General features: G+C 37.7%; 2 protein-coding genes across 2 annotated transcripts; both read left to right on the top strand.

Moving 5' to 3' along the window:
• The first annotated feature begins 1,233 nt into the window (after positions 1-1,233).
• Positions 1,234-6,768, top strand: myg1 (myg1 exonuclease). The gene is made up of 7 exons (XM_022682475.2): positions 1,234-1,509; positions 2,638-2,750; positions 3,407-3,566; positions 3,750-3,899; positions 4,532-4,654; positions 4,787-4,968; positions 6,479-6,768. Exons 1-7 carry the CDS (start codon positions 1,294-1,296, stop codon positions 6,669-6,671), a joined length of 1,137 nt encoding a protein of 378 aa, XP_022538196.1. The 5' UTR covers positions 1,234-1,293; the 3' UTR covers positions 6,672-6,768.
• A 3,217-nt stretch (positions 6,769-9,985) lies between these two features.
• Positions 9,986-13,117, top strand: LOC103032680 (leucine-rich repeat-containing protein 3). Its single transcript, XM_007232363.4, has 2 exons — positions 9,986-10,066; positions 11,495-13,117. Exon 2 carries the CDS (start codon positions 11,555-11,557, stop codon positions 12,377-12,379), a length of 825 nt encoding a protein of 274 aa, XP_007232425.3. The 5' UTR covers positions 9,986-10,066; positions 11,495-11,554; the 3' UTR covers positions 12,380-13,117.
• Positions 13,118-14,236: the final 1,119 nt, after the last annotated feature.

The following is a 14,236-nucleotide window of genomic DNA, read 5'->3' as shown; positions in this document are numbered from 1 at the left end:
TTTCTCATTTTCTGTAAATAAATGCTCTAAATGAGAATATTTTTATTTGGAATTTGGGAGAAATGTTGTCTGTAGTTTATAGAATAAAACAACAATGTTCATTTTACTCAAACATAAACCTATAAATAGCAAAATCAGAGAAACCTGTAATTAAATATATGTATTTCTTTTAGCAAAGGCCGCCCTCTGGTGGATTCATCATATCAACACAATTACAAAAACAACCTCAGACAATGAATGAATGACACATGCCTGCAAAAACATGTTTAAACGCTGTATAAAATGGACATTTTTAAAAGTGCAGTGTTTCATACATTTACTATAATTTTTTTAGGGCATCTCAAAAAATTTAATATCATTAAAAAGTTACTTAATTTCAATAATTCAGTTGAAAATATGAAACTCATATATTATATAGATGTATTAAACACACAGAGTGATCTATTTTAAGTGTTTATTTATTTTATTGTTGATTATGATTATGGCTTACAGGCAATGAAAACTCAAAATCAGTGTCTCAGAAAAAATTTATATTATTATATTATATAAAAACAATTGGTACTTTTGATACGCAGTGTGCCCAATGTGCTGCTGGAAAAAGAAATCCGCATCTCCATAAAAGTTCACTTCACACTAGACCTCGAGCAGTTTGGACTGTGTGTTTCTCCACTCTTCCTCCAGACTCTGCTCCCTTTATTTCCTTTAAATAAAATGTAAAATTTACTGATGATCAGTGATGGTTTGGAGAGTCATGTCAGTCATCTGCTGGTGTTGATCCACTGTGTTTTATTATCAAGTCTAAAGTCAGTGCAGTTTTGTTTTCCCACAAAATCTTACAGCACTTCATATCTTACAGCTTCCCTCTGCTGAGAACAATTTTGATAGACATACGGATTTCATTTTCCAGCAGGACTTGGCACACTGCCCACACTGCCGAAAAAAATACCAATTGTTATTATCTATAATAATATTCTAATTTTCTGAGACGCTGATTTTTGTTCAGGTTTTTTTATTATATCTATTAAAATAGATAAAATAGATCACTCTGTGTGTGTGTAATACATCTATATAATATATGAGTTTCACATTTTTAACCTAATTACTGAGATAAAGTAAGTTTTTGATGATATTGTAATGTTTTAATATGCATTAGTATATTCTGCTGTATCCTCCAGTACAGCAGGGGGCGGTAAAGCTGGTGTAGAAGTTTCTTCAGGCGCTATAGAAGAAGAGTAGAGGAGCGGTGGTGCGCATGCGTGCGGGTCAGGTGTGGTGTGTGTTAGGGATGATCCGATGAGAATATTTCAGTGTGTGTTTGTGTGTATAAACAGAATATCTATAAGAAGAGGTTATATAACTCGCGGGGCTCCGGGGTATAGAGGTTATATGCAGAGCGCTAAGAGAGCCTGTCTGGAGATCAGCACCATGAAGATCGGAACCCACAGCGGATCTTTTCACTGTGATGAAGTTCTGGCCTGTTATTTCCTCAAGCAGCTTCCTCAGTACCAGGTTACCCCTCCTCTACATCTAATACTCACTATTATTCACTATTGTATTAACATATACAGCTCTGGAAAAAATAAGAGATCACTTCAGTTTCTAAATCAGTTTCTCTGATTTTGCTATTTATAGGTTTATGTTGCAGAAAATTAGAAATGTCTGAAATAACAAAAAAAAAAAAAAAAAAAGATGCACAGCATTCAGAAATCAATATTTGGTGGAATAACCCTGGTTTTTAATCACAGTTTTAATTTCATGCATCTTGGCATCATGTTCTCCTCCACCAGTCTTACACACTGCTTTTGGAGGATAACTTTATGCTGCTTTACTCCTGGTGCAAAAATTCAAGCAGTTCAGTTTGGTGGTTTGATGGCTTGTGATCATCCATCTTCCTCTTGATTATATTCCAGATGTTTTCAATTTGGTAAAATTGAACTCAAAAAGAAACTCATTATTTTTAAGTGCTCTCTTATAGATATATTTTTCAGAGCTGTATATATATATGCCACTATAATCGGAAGAGAGAGCTGGTTCGAATCCTGTTCATGCAGCTTGCCATAAGATAAGATAGATAAGATAAGATAAGAAAACTGTATTGTCCATTAAATTTATATTGAATGAAAAATTTGTCTTTGGCAGTCTGGCAGACAAATACATGAAATTACAGAAATACAGTAAGTAAGTAAGTAAAAAATTAAAACAAAAGACTGCCATCAGCTGCCAGAGCTCTGAGAGAGCACAGTTTGCACAATTGTCCACAATTGCTCTCTCTGGGTGGGTACAGTACAGTAGATGGCGCTCTCTCTTTCCCCTCATCACTCCTAGGGTGATGTGGATCAGCACAAGGCTGTGTCTGTGAGCTGATGTATCAGAACCGAGTCGCTGCGCTTTCCTCCGAGTGTTAGCGCTGTGATGCTACTTGGTAATGCTACAGCATCAGCAGCAGCTCAAAAAGAGGCAGAGTCTGTCTTCACATGTATCGGAGGAGGTGTGTGCTAGTCTTCATCCTCCTGGTGTTGGAGCATCACTAGTGACAGGGGGAGTCCTAATGAGTGGGTTGGGTAATTGGCTGTGTAAATTATGATTTTTGTGTAGTTTAAACTTTAAATCCAGTAATTGTCTCTGTGATTCTGACAGGATGCTGAAATAGTTCGGACGCGTGACCCGGTAGTGCTGGAGCAGTGTGACATAGTGGTGGATGTTGGAGGAGTGTTTGACCCTAAAAAGCACCGTTATGATCATCATCAAAGGTAATTCTGTCTGTTTTAGAGTTTAGATTCACCGACCAACCTGAACTCTGGCCGTTATCTCCATTCAATGTTCTGTAAGTAGAATAATGAATGAATACTAGTGTTTAATAAAATACTTCTGTAGAAGTTAAAGAATAATCAACTCAAGCTTTTTACTCTTTAAGTAAAAGTACAATAAAAGTACTGATTTCAAAGCTTATACTTAAACTATAAAAGTAAAAGTAATGTAAGGGGAAAAAATAAAGCCATTAAGAACAAAAGATTAGGCCACGCCCACAGAGTCCTATAGTGCACTACCCCTTTATTTATCTGGATATTTAGATTTATCTAGATTTATCTGGATGGGGGTTTTATTAAACGATGAGAAGCTGGAATGAAATCGAGCTGAAATGAAACAGGAGTAACGAGGCTGTTTTTAAAATGTAAGGAGGAGAAAGTTCAGATAATTGTGTGAAAATTTAAAATAATTATTTCACTAAAGTTAAGATAACCTACATTTCTACTTAAGTAAGGTAATGAAGTAAAAAGCATGAGAGATCAAATCTATTAGAGTGGGTTTTTAGTTACATAAAACAAAAATACAATAGTAATCTTGTTTAAAATGCTTTTTTTATAGACCAGTTTGATTCTAAGGGTATGTTTTCTGTTTAAACCAGGTCTTTTGTAGAGACGTTTAACAGCCTGTGTCCGGAGAAGCCGTGGGTGACTAAACTGAGCTCAGCCGGTCTGGTTTATGTTCACTTTGGTCGGCAGGTGCTTTCCCACCTCACACACCTGCAGGAGGACAGCAGAGAACTGGGAATCCTCTATGATAAGGTTCATTTCTTTAACTTTTCTAACTTAAAATAACGTTTTGTTTGAGATGCAGAAGTACTTAGCATAATTTTTTGACAGTCCAAGTTTATTTGGAGCTTCATTTAAAATGGAATAAATACTCAATTCAATCTTAATTAATCACTCAATTATCTTTCTGATCTCCTGTTTCTCCGTTTGTTTCAGATGTATGAGAACTTTGTGGAGGAGGTGGATGCAGTGGATAATGGGATTTCTCAGTGTGATGGAGAAGCTCGTTACACCGTGACCACATCCCTCAGCGCTCGCGTCGGGTATCTGAACCCGCGCTGGAACAGCGAGTCTCAGGACACTGAGGTTCGTGAGGTTTGAGGTTGATTAGAAGCCTCTGACATTTTTTCTTCAAATTGTTTGTCCAAGAAAATGAATTCAGTTACACACGTTTTGTTATAGACCCTTAATTTCCGTTTATTTCCTTAGTATGTATTGGAACAACACACAAAAAAAAATGAATAAAAAGGCAAAATTGTTAAAATTTCACATTAAATTCAAAATTATGTATAAATAACTTTGTTAACTGAACGGCTTGAATTTTTGCACCAGGAGTAAAGCAGCATAAAGTTATTCAAAAGCAGTGTGTAAGACTGGTGGAGGAGAACGTGATGCCAAGATGCATGAAATGAAAACTGTGATTAAAAACCAACCAAATATTGATTATTTCTGAACTCTTAAAACTTTATGAATATGAACTTGTTTTTGTTTGTTTTTTTTTTGCATTATTTGAGGTCTGAAAGCTCTGCATCTTTTTTGTTTGTTTGTTATTTAAGACATTTCTCATTTTCTGTAAATAAATGCTCTAAATGAGAATATTTTTATTTGTAATTTGGGAGAAATGTTGTCTGTAGTTTATAGAATAAAACAACAATGTTCATTTTACTCAAACATAAACATATATGTCTAAATCTTTCTTTATGGTTCTGATTCTGCAGCAGGGATTTCAGAAGGCCATGTCTTTGGTTGGAGTTGAGTTTCAGGACCGGCTGGATTACTACCAAAACGCCTGGCTTCCTGCACGAGTGGTAGTCGAGACCGCTGTTCAGACGAGACATCAGGTAACCAATCAGACACAAGCTATTAAATATTATTGTGCATGAAGCCAATATAAAAATCTAAAATATATAAAAAGAGGTTCTGGATGGACGCAGTGCTTAAAGGCTTAATGCTGAAAGGGTCTCTGTGTTCAGGTGGATCCCAGTGGAGAGATAGTGATGTTTGATCAGGGTGGATGTCCCTGGAAGGAGCATCTCTTTACCCTGGAGAAAGAGATGAAGGTGGAGGTGCCAATCAAGTTTGTGCTCTATCCAGACCAGAGCGGCCAGTGGAGAGTCCAATGTGTTCCAGCAGGACTCAACACCTTCCAGAACAGGTAGAGCTGCTTTAAAATAGGCATTTCTGCTGGATTTTCTCAGTCAGCTTTATGAGGTAGAGTCACCTGGAAGTTCAGGCTTTCAGTTAACAGCTGTGCTGAACTCATCAAGAGTTAATTACTTGAATTTCTTGTCTCTTAATGTAAAGTTTGAGAGCATCAGTTAAAGTAAAGTAGTGAAGAGGTAGAGTTACAGGTATACAGTGAATAGTGAATATTTGAGTAATGTTCGAATCCAGGTTATGAGAAGCAACAAACTACTCAACTAAATAAAGAAAAGTTAAAAATTTACTAAGAAATGAAGGTCAGTCAATCTGAAAGTCAATTTCAAGTATAGCATACTTTGAACTTTCAAAGTATGCTTAAGTGCAGTCGCAAAAAAGACCATCAAAAACATTATAATGATGAAAATGGCACTCATCAGGACCTCCTTAGGAAAGGAAGAGCAAGTGTTTCCTCTGTTGTACAGGATAAGCACATCAGAGTTATGGAGTAATGAAGCAGTAGCTTTAATAAATCAGATTGAGGGCGATTAGAGTGCCTATGTTTCAACAAAAATATATTTATATCTCATGCCATATATTGATATGATACAATACTCAAGTCAGTAAAGAAATATCTTCAAGTGCAGTCACTGCAAAGACCATTAAAATCCATACAATGATGAAACTGGCACTCATTAGGACAGCCCCAGGTAAGGAAGAACAAGTGTTTGAATTCTACCAGTCAGGTATTAAGGAGCAGTAAAGCCACTCCACTGAAGTACAGAGTTATACAGTAGAGTTTCGGTTAAATTCTTCAGCACCAGGGCTGAAGTAGCATTAGCATTAGCCGCTTACCATGCTAAGCGCTATTTCCCCATTCAGAGGTGAGTATTATCGGACTGTAGTCTGCTGTTAACCCCTGCTAGCACTGCTGAAAAAGCTAAATTAGCATTACCCGCTAACCATAGCGCTAAACGCTAGCTCTTTCATTGTTTAGAGCTGAGTATATCAGACTGTAGCGTGTAGCATGTTTACTGTGTTAAAACAAGCTATGTGGGATGAACCGCTAGCTAATATCACCCTGGCTTAGCAGAACACTCAGGGTTCCTCAGTTCAGCGCTGTCTGTCTGCTAGCAGTTAGCCGCTAATGCTCCAGCCTTAGTGCTGGAGAAAGGTTACTGTAAATAAATCTACTGCATCTACCTCATCTGTTTTCATTTGATATATATATATATATAAAGGTAGTAATTCTCATTTGTGAAAGTTTGGTTTAATGTCACTTTGAAATAAAGTTGGGAAAAAGTGAGCAATGATTTTATTTTGTCATATTTTTAGAAGAATAATTGAACGCATACTCAAATGTGGTATATCATATATATCGTTATCGTGATATAAAAAATTCCATATTGTGATATATGATTTTTCCCATATCGGCCAGCACTACTATGTAGGAAATTAAAAATAAAACAGAATAAATAAGAAGGTTTTGGCTGTTACTCTTTATGTTTATGTATTTATGTGTACAGGTTGTCTCTGCTGGAGGAATGGCGTGGGGTGAGGGATGATGCTCTGTCTGAACTCAGCGGGATCTCCAGCTGTATTTTTGTCCACAGCAGCGGCTTCATCGGAGGAAATAAAACTAAGGAGGGCGCTCTGGAGATGGCCAGAAGAACCTTACAAGCAGGACCCAATCCAGGAAACGCCTCCAACGGCTGCTAAACTACATTTTATACGTTTAGTTATTGTTTAGTTTTGTTACAGTGTGACGTACGTGTGTGTTTCACAATAATAAATAAAATAGCCGACGTTTCCAGAAGCTGTTTTTTGTATTTGTCAATTTTCTATTGGTAATTTATGCCTGGATTATTATTATTATTATCACCCAATCCATTTAACTCCCTTAATTGTCTGCCTGATATTACACCATTAAATCTTGAGCTTTTCTATTTATGCATTACATAAAAAGCTTTCAAGTTTAATAAAGAACATTACAGAAAGCATAATTTTAATTGTAATAGAAAATATAGAAAAATATTCAAGTAAATCTGCTTATATCAAAATATAATGAATAAAACTGGCTCTTTCCTAAACTTCATTTTAAAATCAATATTTTCCTGAATACAAATCAGTTTAACAACAGTTCTTGGCCTCCAATCCTTTCGTTTCGTTTTGTTTGTCTAGTTTTTAGGTCTATACATTTTGGATTGAATGACTTAATTTGTAGTGATTTTAAATTATTAAAAGCTTAAATTTATGTTAATATTCTGATGCAAATTATGGCAATTCAAAAGTTAATTTCAGTATTTAAAAAAAACGTTATAATGATGAAACCGGCACTCATCAGGACTGCCCATGAAATCGCAAGTTAACAGCTCCCTAAATAACAGCACCTAAATACTTCCCAGAGTATTTTTTAAGTTTAACACTGTTTTTAAGTTGCTACATGATTCATTATGTGTTCCTTCATAATCTGATAGATCACTACACTATTCATTTACTATGTAGGAAGAAAGTAGAAGCATGGCATTGTTGACCATAACTTTAGAATCACATTTATCACATTTATTCCTGTAGTTTTCAGCCTTTAAATAACAAAGACATTTCTGGCAGCAACCAAAAATATTGTGCAATTCGTTATTTGTTGTATAAAATTATTTTTAAGGTAGAAGAATGCTGTTATTGCTGTTATTTTGGTGTATTTCTGCATATCGAGTGTTCTCTTTCTCTGCATGAGGGGAACAGACCCTTACGTAAATAAGCAGACAGGTGGTCGGGTCAGCATGGCTTTCCTTTTATCTTTTACTGCCAAAAACAAGCGAAAGGAAGCGAGCATCGGTCAGAATAGACCATTCTAACCATTAGAATGCAAGAGAGCACTTAAAACTTATGAGTTTCTTTAATTTTACCAAATTGAAAACCTCTGGAATATAATAATCAAGAGGAAGATGGATGATCACAAGCCATCAAACCACCAAACTGAACTGCTTGAATTTTTGCACCAGGAGTAAAGCAGCATAAAGTTATCCAAAAGCAGTGTGTAAGACTGGTGGAGGAGAACATGATGCCAAGATGCATGAAATTAAAACTGTGATTAAAAACCAACCAGGATTATTCCACCAAATATTGATTTCTGAACTCTTAAAACTTTATGAATATGAACTTGTTTTCTTTGCATTATTTGAGGTCTGAAAGCTCTGCATCTTTTTTTGTTATTTCAGTCATTTCTCATTTTCTGTAAATAAATGCTCTAAATGAGAATATTTCTATTTGGAATTTGGGAGAAATGTTGTCTGTAGTTTATAGAATAAAACAACAATGTTCATTTTACTCAAACATAAACCTATAAATAGCAAAATCAGAGAAACTGATTCAGAAAGAAGTGTTTTTTTTTTTTTTTGTTTTAGAACTGAATAAATAAACACTGTTGGTACTAAAACTATGTACATTTAATCTCAGGTATTTTTACATTTCTATGTAATTTCTTATTTCACTCATTTCTTATTTTCACAGTCCTGGATCTTTTCACAGATGGGCAGAGTGACCCAGTTACACCTCTCTCCAAAATACATCACTATAGGGAGCCTTAAATCCCTGTAATGAGCTGCAGCTTCCGCTCACAGTGGGTGTGTTTCATATGAGGAGGGGGAGGGGCAGTGGGTGTGTTTTATATGAGGAGTGGGAGGGGCAGTGGGTGTGTTTTATATGAGGAGTGGGAGGGGCAGTGGGTGTGTTTTATATGGGAGTGGGAGGGGCAGTGGGTGTGTTTCATATGAGGAGGGGGAGGCGCAGTGGGTGTGTTTCATATGAGGAGTGGGAGGGGCAGTGGGTGTGTTTTATATGGGAGTGGGAGGGGCAGTGGGTGTGTTTTATATGGGAGTGGGAGGGGCAGTGGGTGTGTTTTATATGGGTAGTGGGAGGGGCAGTGGGTGTGTTTTATATGGGTAGTGGGTGTGTTTAGTGTGGGAGGGGCAGTGGGTGTGTTTTATATGGGAGGGGCAGTGGGTGTTTTTTATATGGGAGTGGGAGGGGCAGTGGGTGTGTTTTATATGGGAGTGGGAGGGGCAGTGGGTGTGTTTTATATGGGAGTGGGAGGGGTGTGTTTTATATGGGAGTGGGAGGGGCAGTGGGTGTGTTTTATATTGGGAGTGGGAGGGGCAGTGGGTGTGTTTTATATGGGGAGTGGGTGTGTTTTATATGGGAGTGGGAGGGGCAGTGGGTGTGTTTTATATGGGAGTGGGAGGATCAGTGGGTGTGTTTTATATTGGGAGTGGGAGGGGCAGTGGGTGTGTTTTAAAGGGGAGTGGGAGGGGTGTGTTTTATATGGGAGTGGGAGGGGCAGTGGGTGTGTTTTATATTGGGAGTGGGAGGGGCAGTGGGTGTGTTTTATATGGGGAGTGGGTGTGTTTTATATGGGAGTGGGAGGGGCAGTGGGTGTGTTTTATATTGGGAGTGGGAGGGGCAGTGGGTGTGTTTTATATGGGGAGTGGGTGTGTTTTATATGGGAGTGGGAGGGGCAGTGGGTGTGTTTTATATGGGAGTGGGAGGGGCAGTGGGTCTGTTTTATATGGCAGTGGGTGTGTTTTATATGGGGAGTGGGTGTGTTTTATATGGGAGTGGGAGGGGCAGTGGGTGTGTTTTATATGGGCAGTGGGTGTGTTTTATATTGGGAGTGGGAGGGGCAGTGGGTGTGTTTTATATGGGCAGTGGGTGTGTTTTATATTGGGAGTGGGAGGGGCAGTGGGTGTGTTTTATATGGGGAGTGGGTGTGTTTTATATGGGAGTGGGAGGGGCAGTGGGTGTGTTTTATATGGGCAGTGGGTGTGTTTTATATTGGGAGTGGGAGGGGCAGTGGGTGTGTTTTATATGGCAGTGGGAGGATCAGTGGGTGTGTTTTACAGTGGGAGTGGGAGGAGCAGTGGGTGTGTTTTATATTGGGAGTGGGAGGAGCAGTGGGTGTGTTTTATATTGGGAGTGGGAGGGGCAGTGGGTGTGTTTTATATGGCAGTGGGTGGGACTAAAATCACTACAGTTCAGTACATCCCTAATTTCTTCTCACTTCTGCTCTTCACCATCTGCTCATGTATCAGAGCGAGAGAACCGCGGGGAATTAACAGGTAGGTCGATAATTATAACAATCTTTATTATTATGTTTAATTAGTATAATTTTTATGTTTTAAAACTGTTATCTGCACTTTCCTATACTGTAAAAAACTCTTTATCTTTTTATTTTTATTATTTTATTAAGACGCAATGCCTAAACATGTATAAACATCAGTTCATACAGCTTTAAATATCATTATTTAATTTTCGTTGTTTTATTTCCTGTTTTTGTTTTTCTCATTTACATGTTTAATGGTTTATGTTCAGTTTAGAAAACCTTAAATTCAGTGTTAAATACATATAAATATTCAGTGAAAATATTCTGCACTGTAGATTAATACTAAAATCATCCAAACTATTAAGAGTTATTTAGTAAACAAAAAGATTATGAGTAAAACTAAGTAAAGAAAAACATACTTTAAGAGAAGAAGAAAATAAAAGAATTTCAAGAATTTTGAAAGTATCCTAAAGTGCAGTCACTGCAAAGACCATTAAAAACATTATAATGATGAAATTGGCACTCATCAGGACCGTTACAGGAAAGGAAGAACAAGAGTTCCCTCTGTTGTTCCCTCTAATTGTACCTGAATTAACTTTATTGCATGTTTAATATAATTATTATATAAATATAGAGCAGTTATATATGAGGGAACAGACTCTAATATGAATTTGTGGCAAAAACTAACAGACAGGTGGTCGGCTCAGCATGAGTCCAGCGTACACCACACCCAGCACTGATACAGCACTGATACAGCACAGACCACTTACAGACCTGCACACTGGACCCTGAACAGGTCACGGAAATAACACGTATAAAAAGACAAGACAATAAAAAAATTCATTATTATATACAGCTCTGGGAAAAATGAAGAGAGCACTTCTGAATCAGTTTCTCTGATTCTGCTATTTATAGGTTTATGTTTGAGTAAAATGAACATTGTTGTTTTATTCTATAAACTACAGACAACATTTCTCCCAAATTACAAATAAAAATATTCTCATTTAGAGCATTTATTTACAGAAAATGAGAAATGGCTGAAATAACAAAAAAGATGCAGAGCTTTCAGACCTCAAATAATGCAAAGAAAACAAGTTCATATTCATAAAGTTTTAAGAGTTCAGAAATAATCAATATTTGGTGGAATAACCCTGGTTGGTTTTTAATCACAGTTTTAATTTCATGCATCTTGGCATCATGTTCTCCTCCACCAGTCTTACACACTGCTTTTGGATAACTTTATGCTGCTTTACTCCTGGTGCAAAAGCAGTTCAAGCAGTTGATTATATTATAGAGGTTTTCAATTTGGTAAAATCAAAGAAACATAATTTTAAAGAGCGGTATATATTATATATATATATATGTTCATATATATGAGCATGATCTGGTTAATTAATTAACACGCTTGCTTTATTACATCTTTTTCCACATTATTTTTTCCCAGGCCAACTCCCTCGATCTTCTTCTGCTTCAGTCATGCTCATGTCGTTTCTACTCTGAGGTGATGATCAGAAGTTTAAGGACAGTAGGTGAAGATGCTGGAGTCTTCTGCCGGCTGTACGTCTTGCTCGGTGCAGGACTGTGGGTGCAGGCGAGGGCCGGGTGTCCCGCAGGTTGTAAATGTCCGCTGGAGAGCAGGACGGTGCTGTGCGTCGCCGCGGGTCTGCTGGAGGTTCCTCGGGAGCTTCCTCTGGAGACGGTCTCCCTCCACCTGGAGCACAACCTCATCCACACCATCCCAGAAGATGCGTTTCAGGACCTTCTGCACCTGCAGGACCTTTACCTGTCTCACAACAAGATCGACTCGCTCGCGACCCGAGCGCTGCGTCACCTGAGTACTGAACTCAGGCTGCTCGACCTCTCCAACAACCAGCTGAGGCACGCCCGGTGGGAGGAGTTCGGCGTCACTCGGGCGAAGGTGCGGCTCTACCACAACCCCTGGCACTGCGACTGTAACCTGCAGCAGCTGATGGAGGGTCTGTACCTGGAGCCAGAGACGGTTAATCAGATCGTGTGTAAGAGTTCGGTTCGAGGGATTAACGAGGGAAGCCGCTGGGACGACTCCGCCGCCGCCGCCAGTCACATCGGTCAGCCTCTGGTGAAGCTGCTGGACTCGGGCGTGAACTTCTGCAGTCTCCAGCGCAGGACCACCGACGTGGCAATGCTCATCACCATGTTCCTGTGGTTCTTCATGGTGATTGTGTACGTGGTTTACTACGTGCGACAGAATCGACCACAGGACACAAACTACCATCTAAACCAGCAGGTTGTGAACCGTAACAAATCTGTCGAGTCCAGGAACGAAGAATCGGCTAGACAAATTTACTAGCGTTGAAGTTAAAGAGCCGCTATATCAGCGTTCATTTCGTTTAAGTTGACGCACCTTTTTTTCAAGACGAAAACTAAATAAAAACAGCACCATTTTTTTTTTAAACGATGACGAAATTAACTGTTTGGCATGGAGGACGACCAATCAGAACTCAGATATAGTTTTGCGAAAGCTAGGGACTAGTTAGGGAAAAATCCAATCCAATCACTTTGGATCAACTACTTTAGCATAGGTCTAATTAGCATCTAATTATCATTACATTCTTCTATTCTTTAGTAGGGTTTTAATGCCTCTTTTAAAGATGACTCCTTATTTTTAAAGCTATTTTCACACTCGAGACGAAAACAAGACGATTACTAAATAAAAACAGCATAAAATAATAATTTTAAAAAATGACGAAATTATTTGACGTTTTCCTCAACGAAAAAAAAAAAACATCCAATCAGAAGATCCAATCCAAACTACTTTAATGTAGGTCTAATTATCATCTAATTATCCTGCATATATTCTTATGATAATTAGTCGAATAAAAATAGACTAAAATTAAAAACATTTCAGATGACTTAATTAATATGACTAAAAGACTGTGACTAAAAATAAATCAAAATTAACACCTTTAGCACAAATTTGAAAAGGGAGGGGTAGTTTAAGAGTGGCACTGGGTGATGTATGGGTTTAGGGGCGGAGCAGGAGGGAGAAGAAAGCTGATTGGCTGAACTGCTGCAGCAGCAGTGTTCCTCTGATGATTGGATGTCATCAGATGGCGTTGTCATCAAACATCATCCTCGCCGATAGCACAGTTAAACCTGTGGGGGCGCTGCAGAGGCGGAAATTACCACAATAAAAGCGTTTTTTAAAGGTTTAGATAAAGTTTATAATTTTTTAAGCATGACTGGTATATTGTATTACTTCAAATAAACACATTTCAGCTATTAATGGAAAAAAATATGGTTTATTGGTTTAGTAGGGTTTTAATGCCTCTTTAAAAGTGGCCTTATTATTATAGCTCTATAAAACATGAATGTCATGAAGTTCTTTACACTAAATCACTAAATCACACAGATAAAGATAAAGAGATCTCACCAAGTCTATATTCTTATCAGATTGTCCTTTTTAAAACGAGCCTTTTAAGGGCTCTGTTACTTTTATGCAAATGTGCTGGTGCTTTCTACGCCCCGTGTTTACACTACATGTTTACGACATGTTACTGTTAGCTTGTGCTCATGCTTTACTGCAATAAAAGCACAAAACTCATTATTTGAAAGTTTATAAATCTCCCTCATCTGCTGACTCGCCACGGACAGTAGGTACAGATCCCTCCCTCAGACGAAGTCTACTGGCTAATCCTGCTGTGTACCATCTGATGTTCTCAACCAGATAGCTCTGGTGGAGGTTTAAGAACATGTAACAATGTATTAAAAAAGCTTCCAAAAGGTTTACTAATTTAAGTGTTAAGTATTTAAGTTCCCTGTAAGCCAACACTGTCCCAAAGTTAAATGTAATTTTCGTTTATTTTGCATTTGATGTGTTTTTAATAACTTAAGTGTTTTTAAAATGCCTTCTATATTACTAAAGGGGTAACTGGAGCATAGACTGTTATATTTATTAATGAGACTGTTATTAATATTGTACTTTTATTAAAAAAATAAAATGTAATATTCCATTACAACCAAAATCCAAGTCCATTTTTTTTTGTCAGTCCTGATGAGTGCCAGTTTCATCATCACATCTTTGATGGTCTTTTTTGTGACTTCACTTGAGGACACTTTCAAAGTTCAAAGTTTTTGGATCGACTGATTATTTTTTCTTTAAGTATTTTTTTCTTTATTTAGTTGAGTAGTTGTTGTTTCTCATAAT

The sequence above is a fragment of the Astyanax mexicanus genome, chromosome 24 (assembly GCF_023375975.1).
Source record: "Astyanax mexicanus isolate ESR-SI-001 chromosome 24, AstMex3_surface, whole genome shotgun sequence".
In the NCBI taxonomy this organism is placed as follows: domain Eukaryota; kingdom Metazoa; phylum Chordata; class Actinopteri; order Characiformes; family Acestrorhamphidae; genus Astyanax; species Astyanax mexicanus.
This window is presented reverse-complemented; position numbering and strand designations above follow the sequence as displayed.

Coding starts and splice junctions, on each gene's coding strand:
- myg1 (XM_022682475.2), top strand. CDS start 1,294: ATGAGAATATTTCAGTGTGTGTTTGTGTGTATAAACAGAATATCTATA. Junction 3,567..3,749: donor TGGGAATCCTCTATGATAAG/GTTCATTTCTTT, acceptor CGTTTGTTTCAG/ATGTATGAGAACTTTGTGGA. Junction 4,655..4,786: donor CTGTTCAGACGAGACATCAG/GTAACCAATCAG, acceptor CTCTGTGTTCAG/GTGGATCCCAGTGGAGAGAT.
- LOC103032680 (XM_007232363.4), top strand. CDS start 11,555: ATGATCAGAAGTTTAAGGACAGTAGGTGAAGATGCTGGAGTCTTCTGC.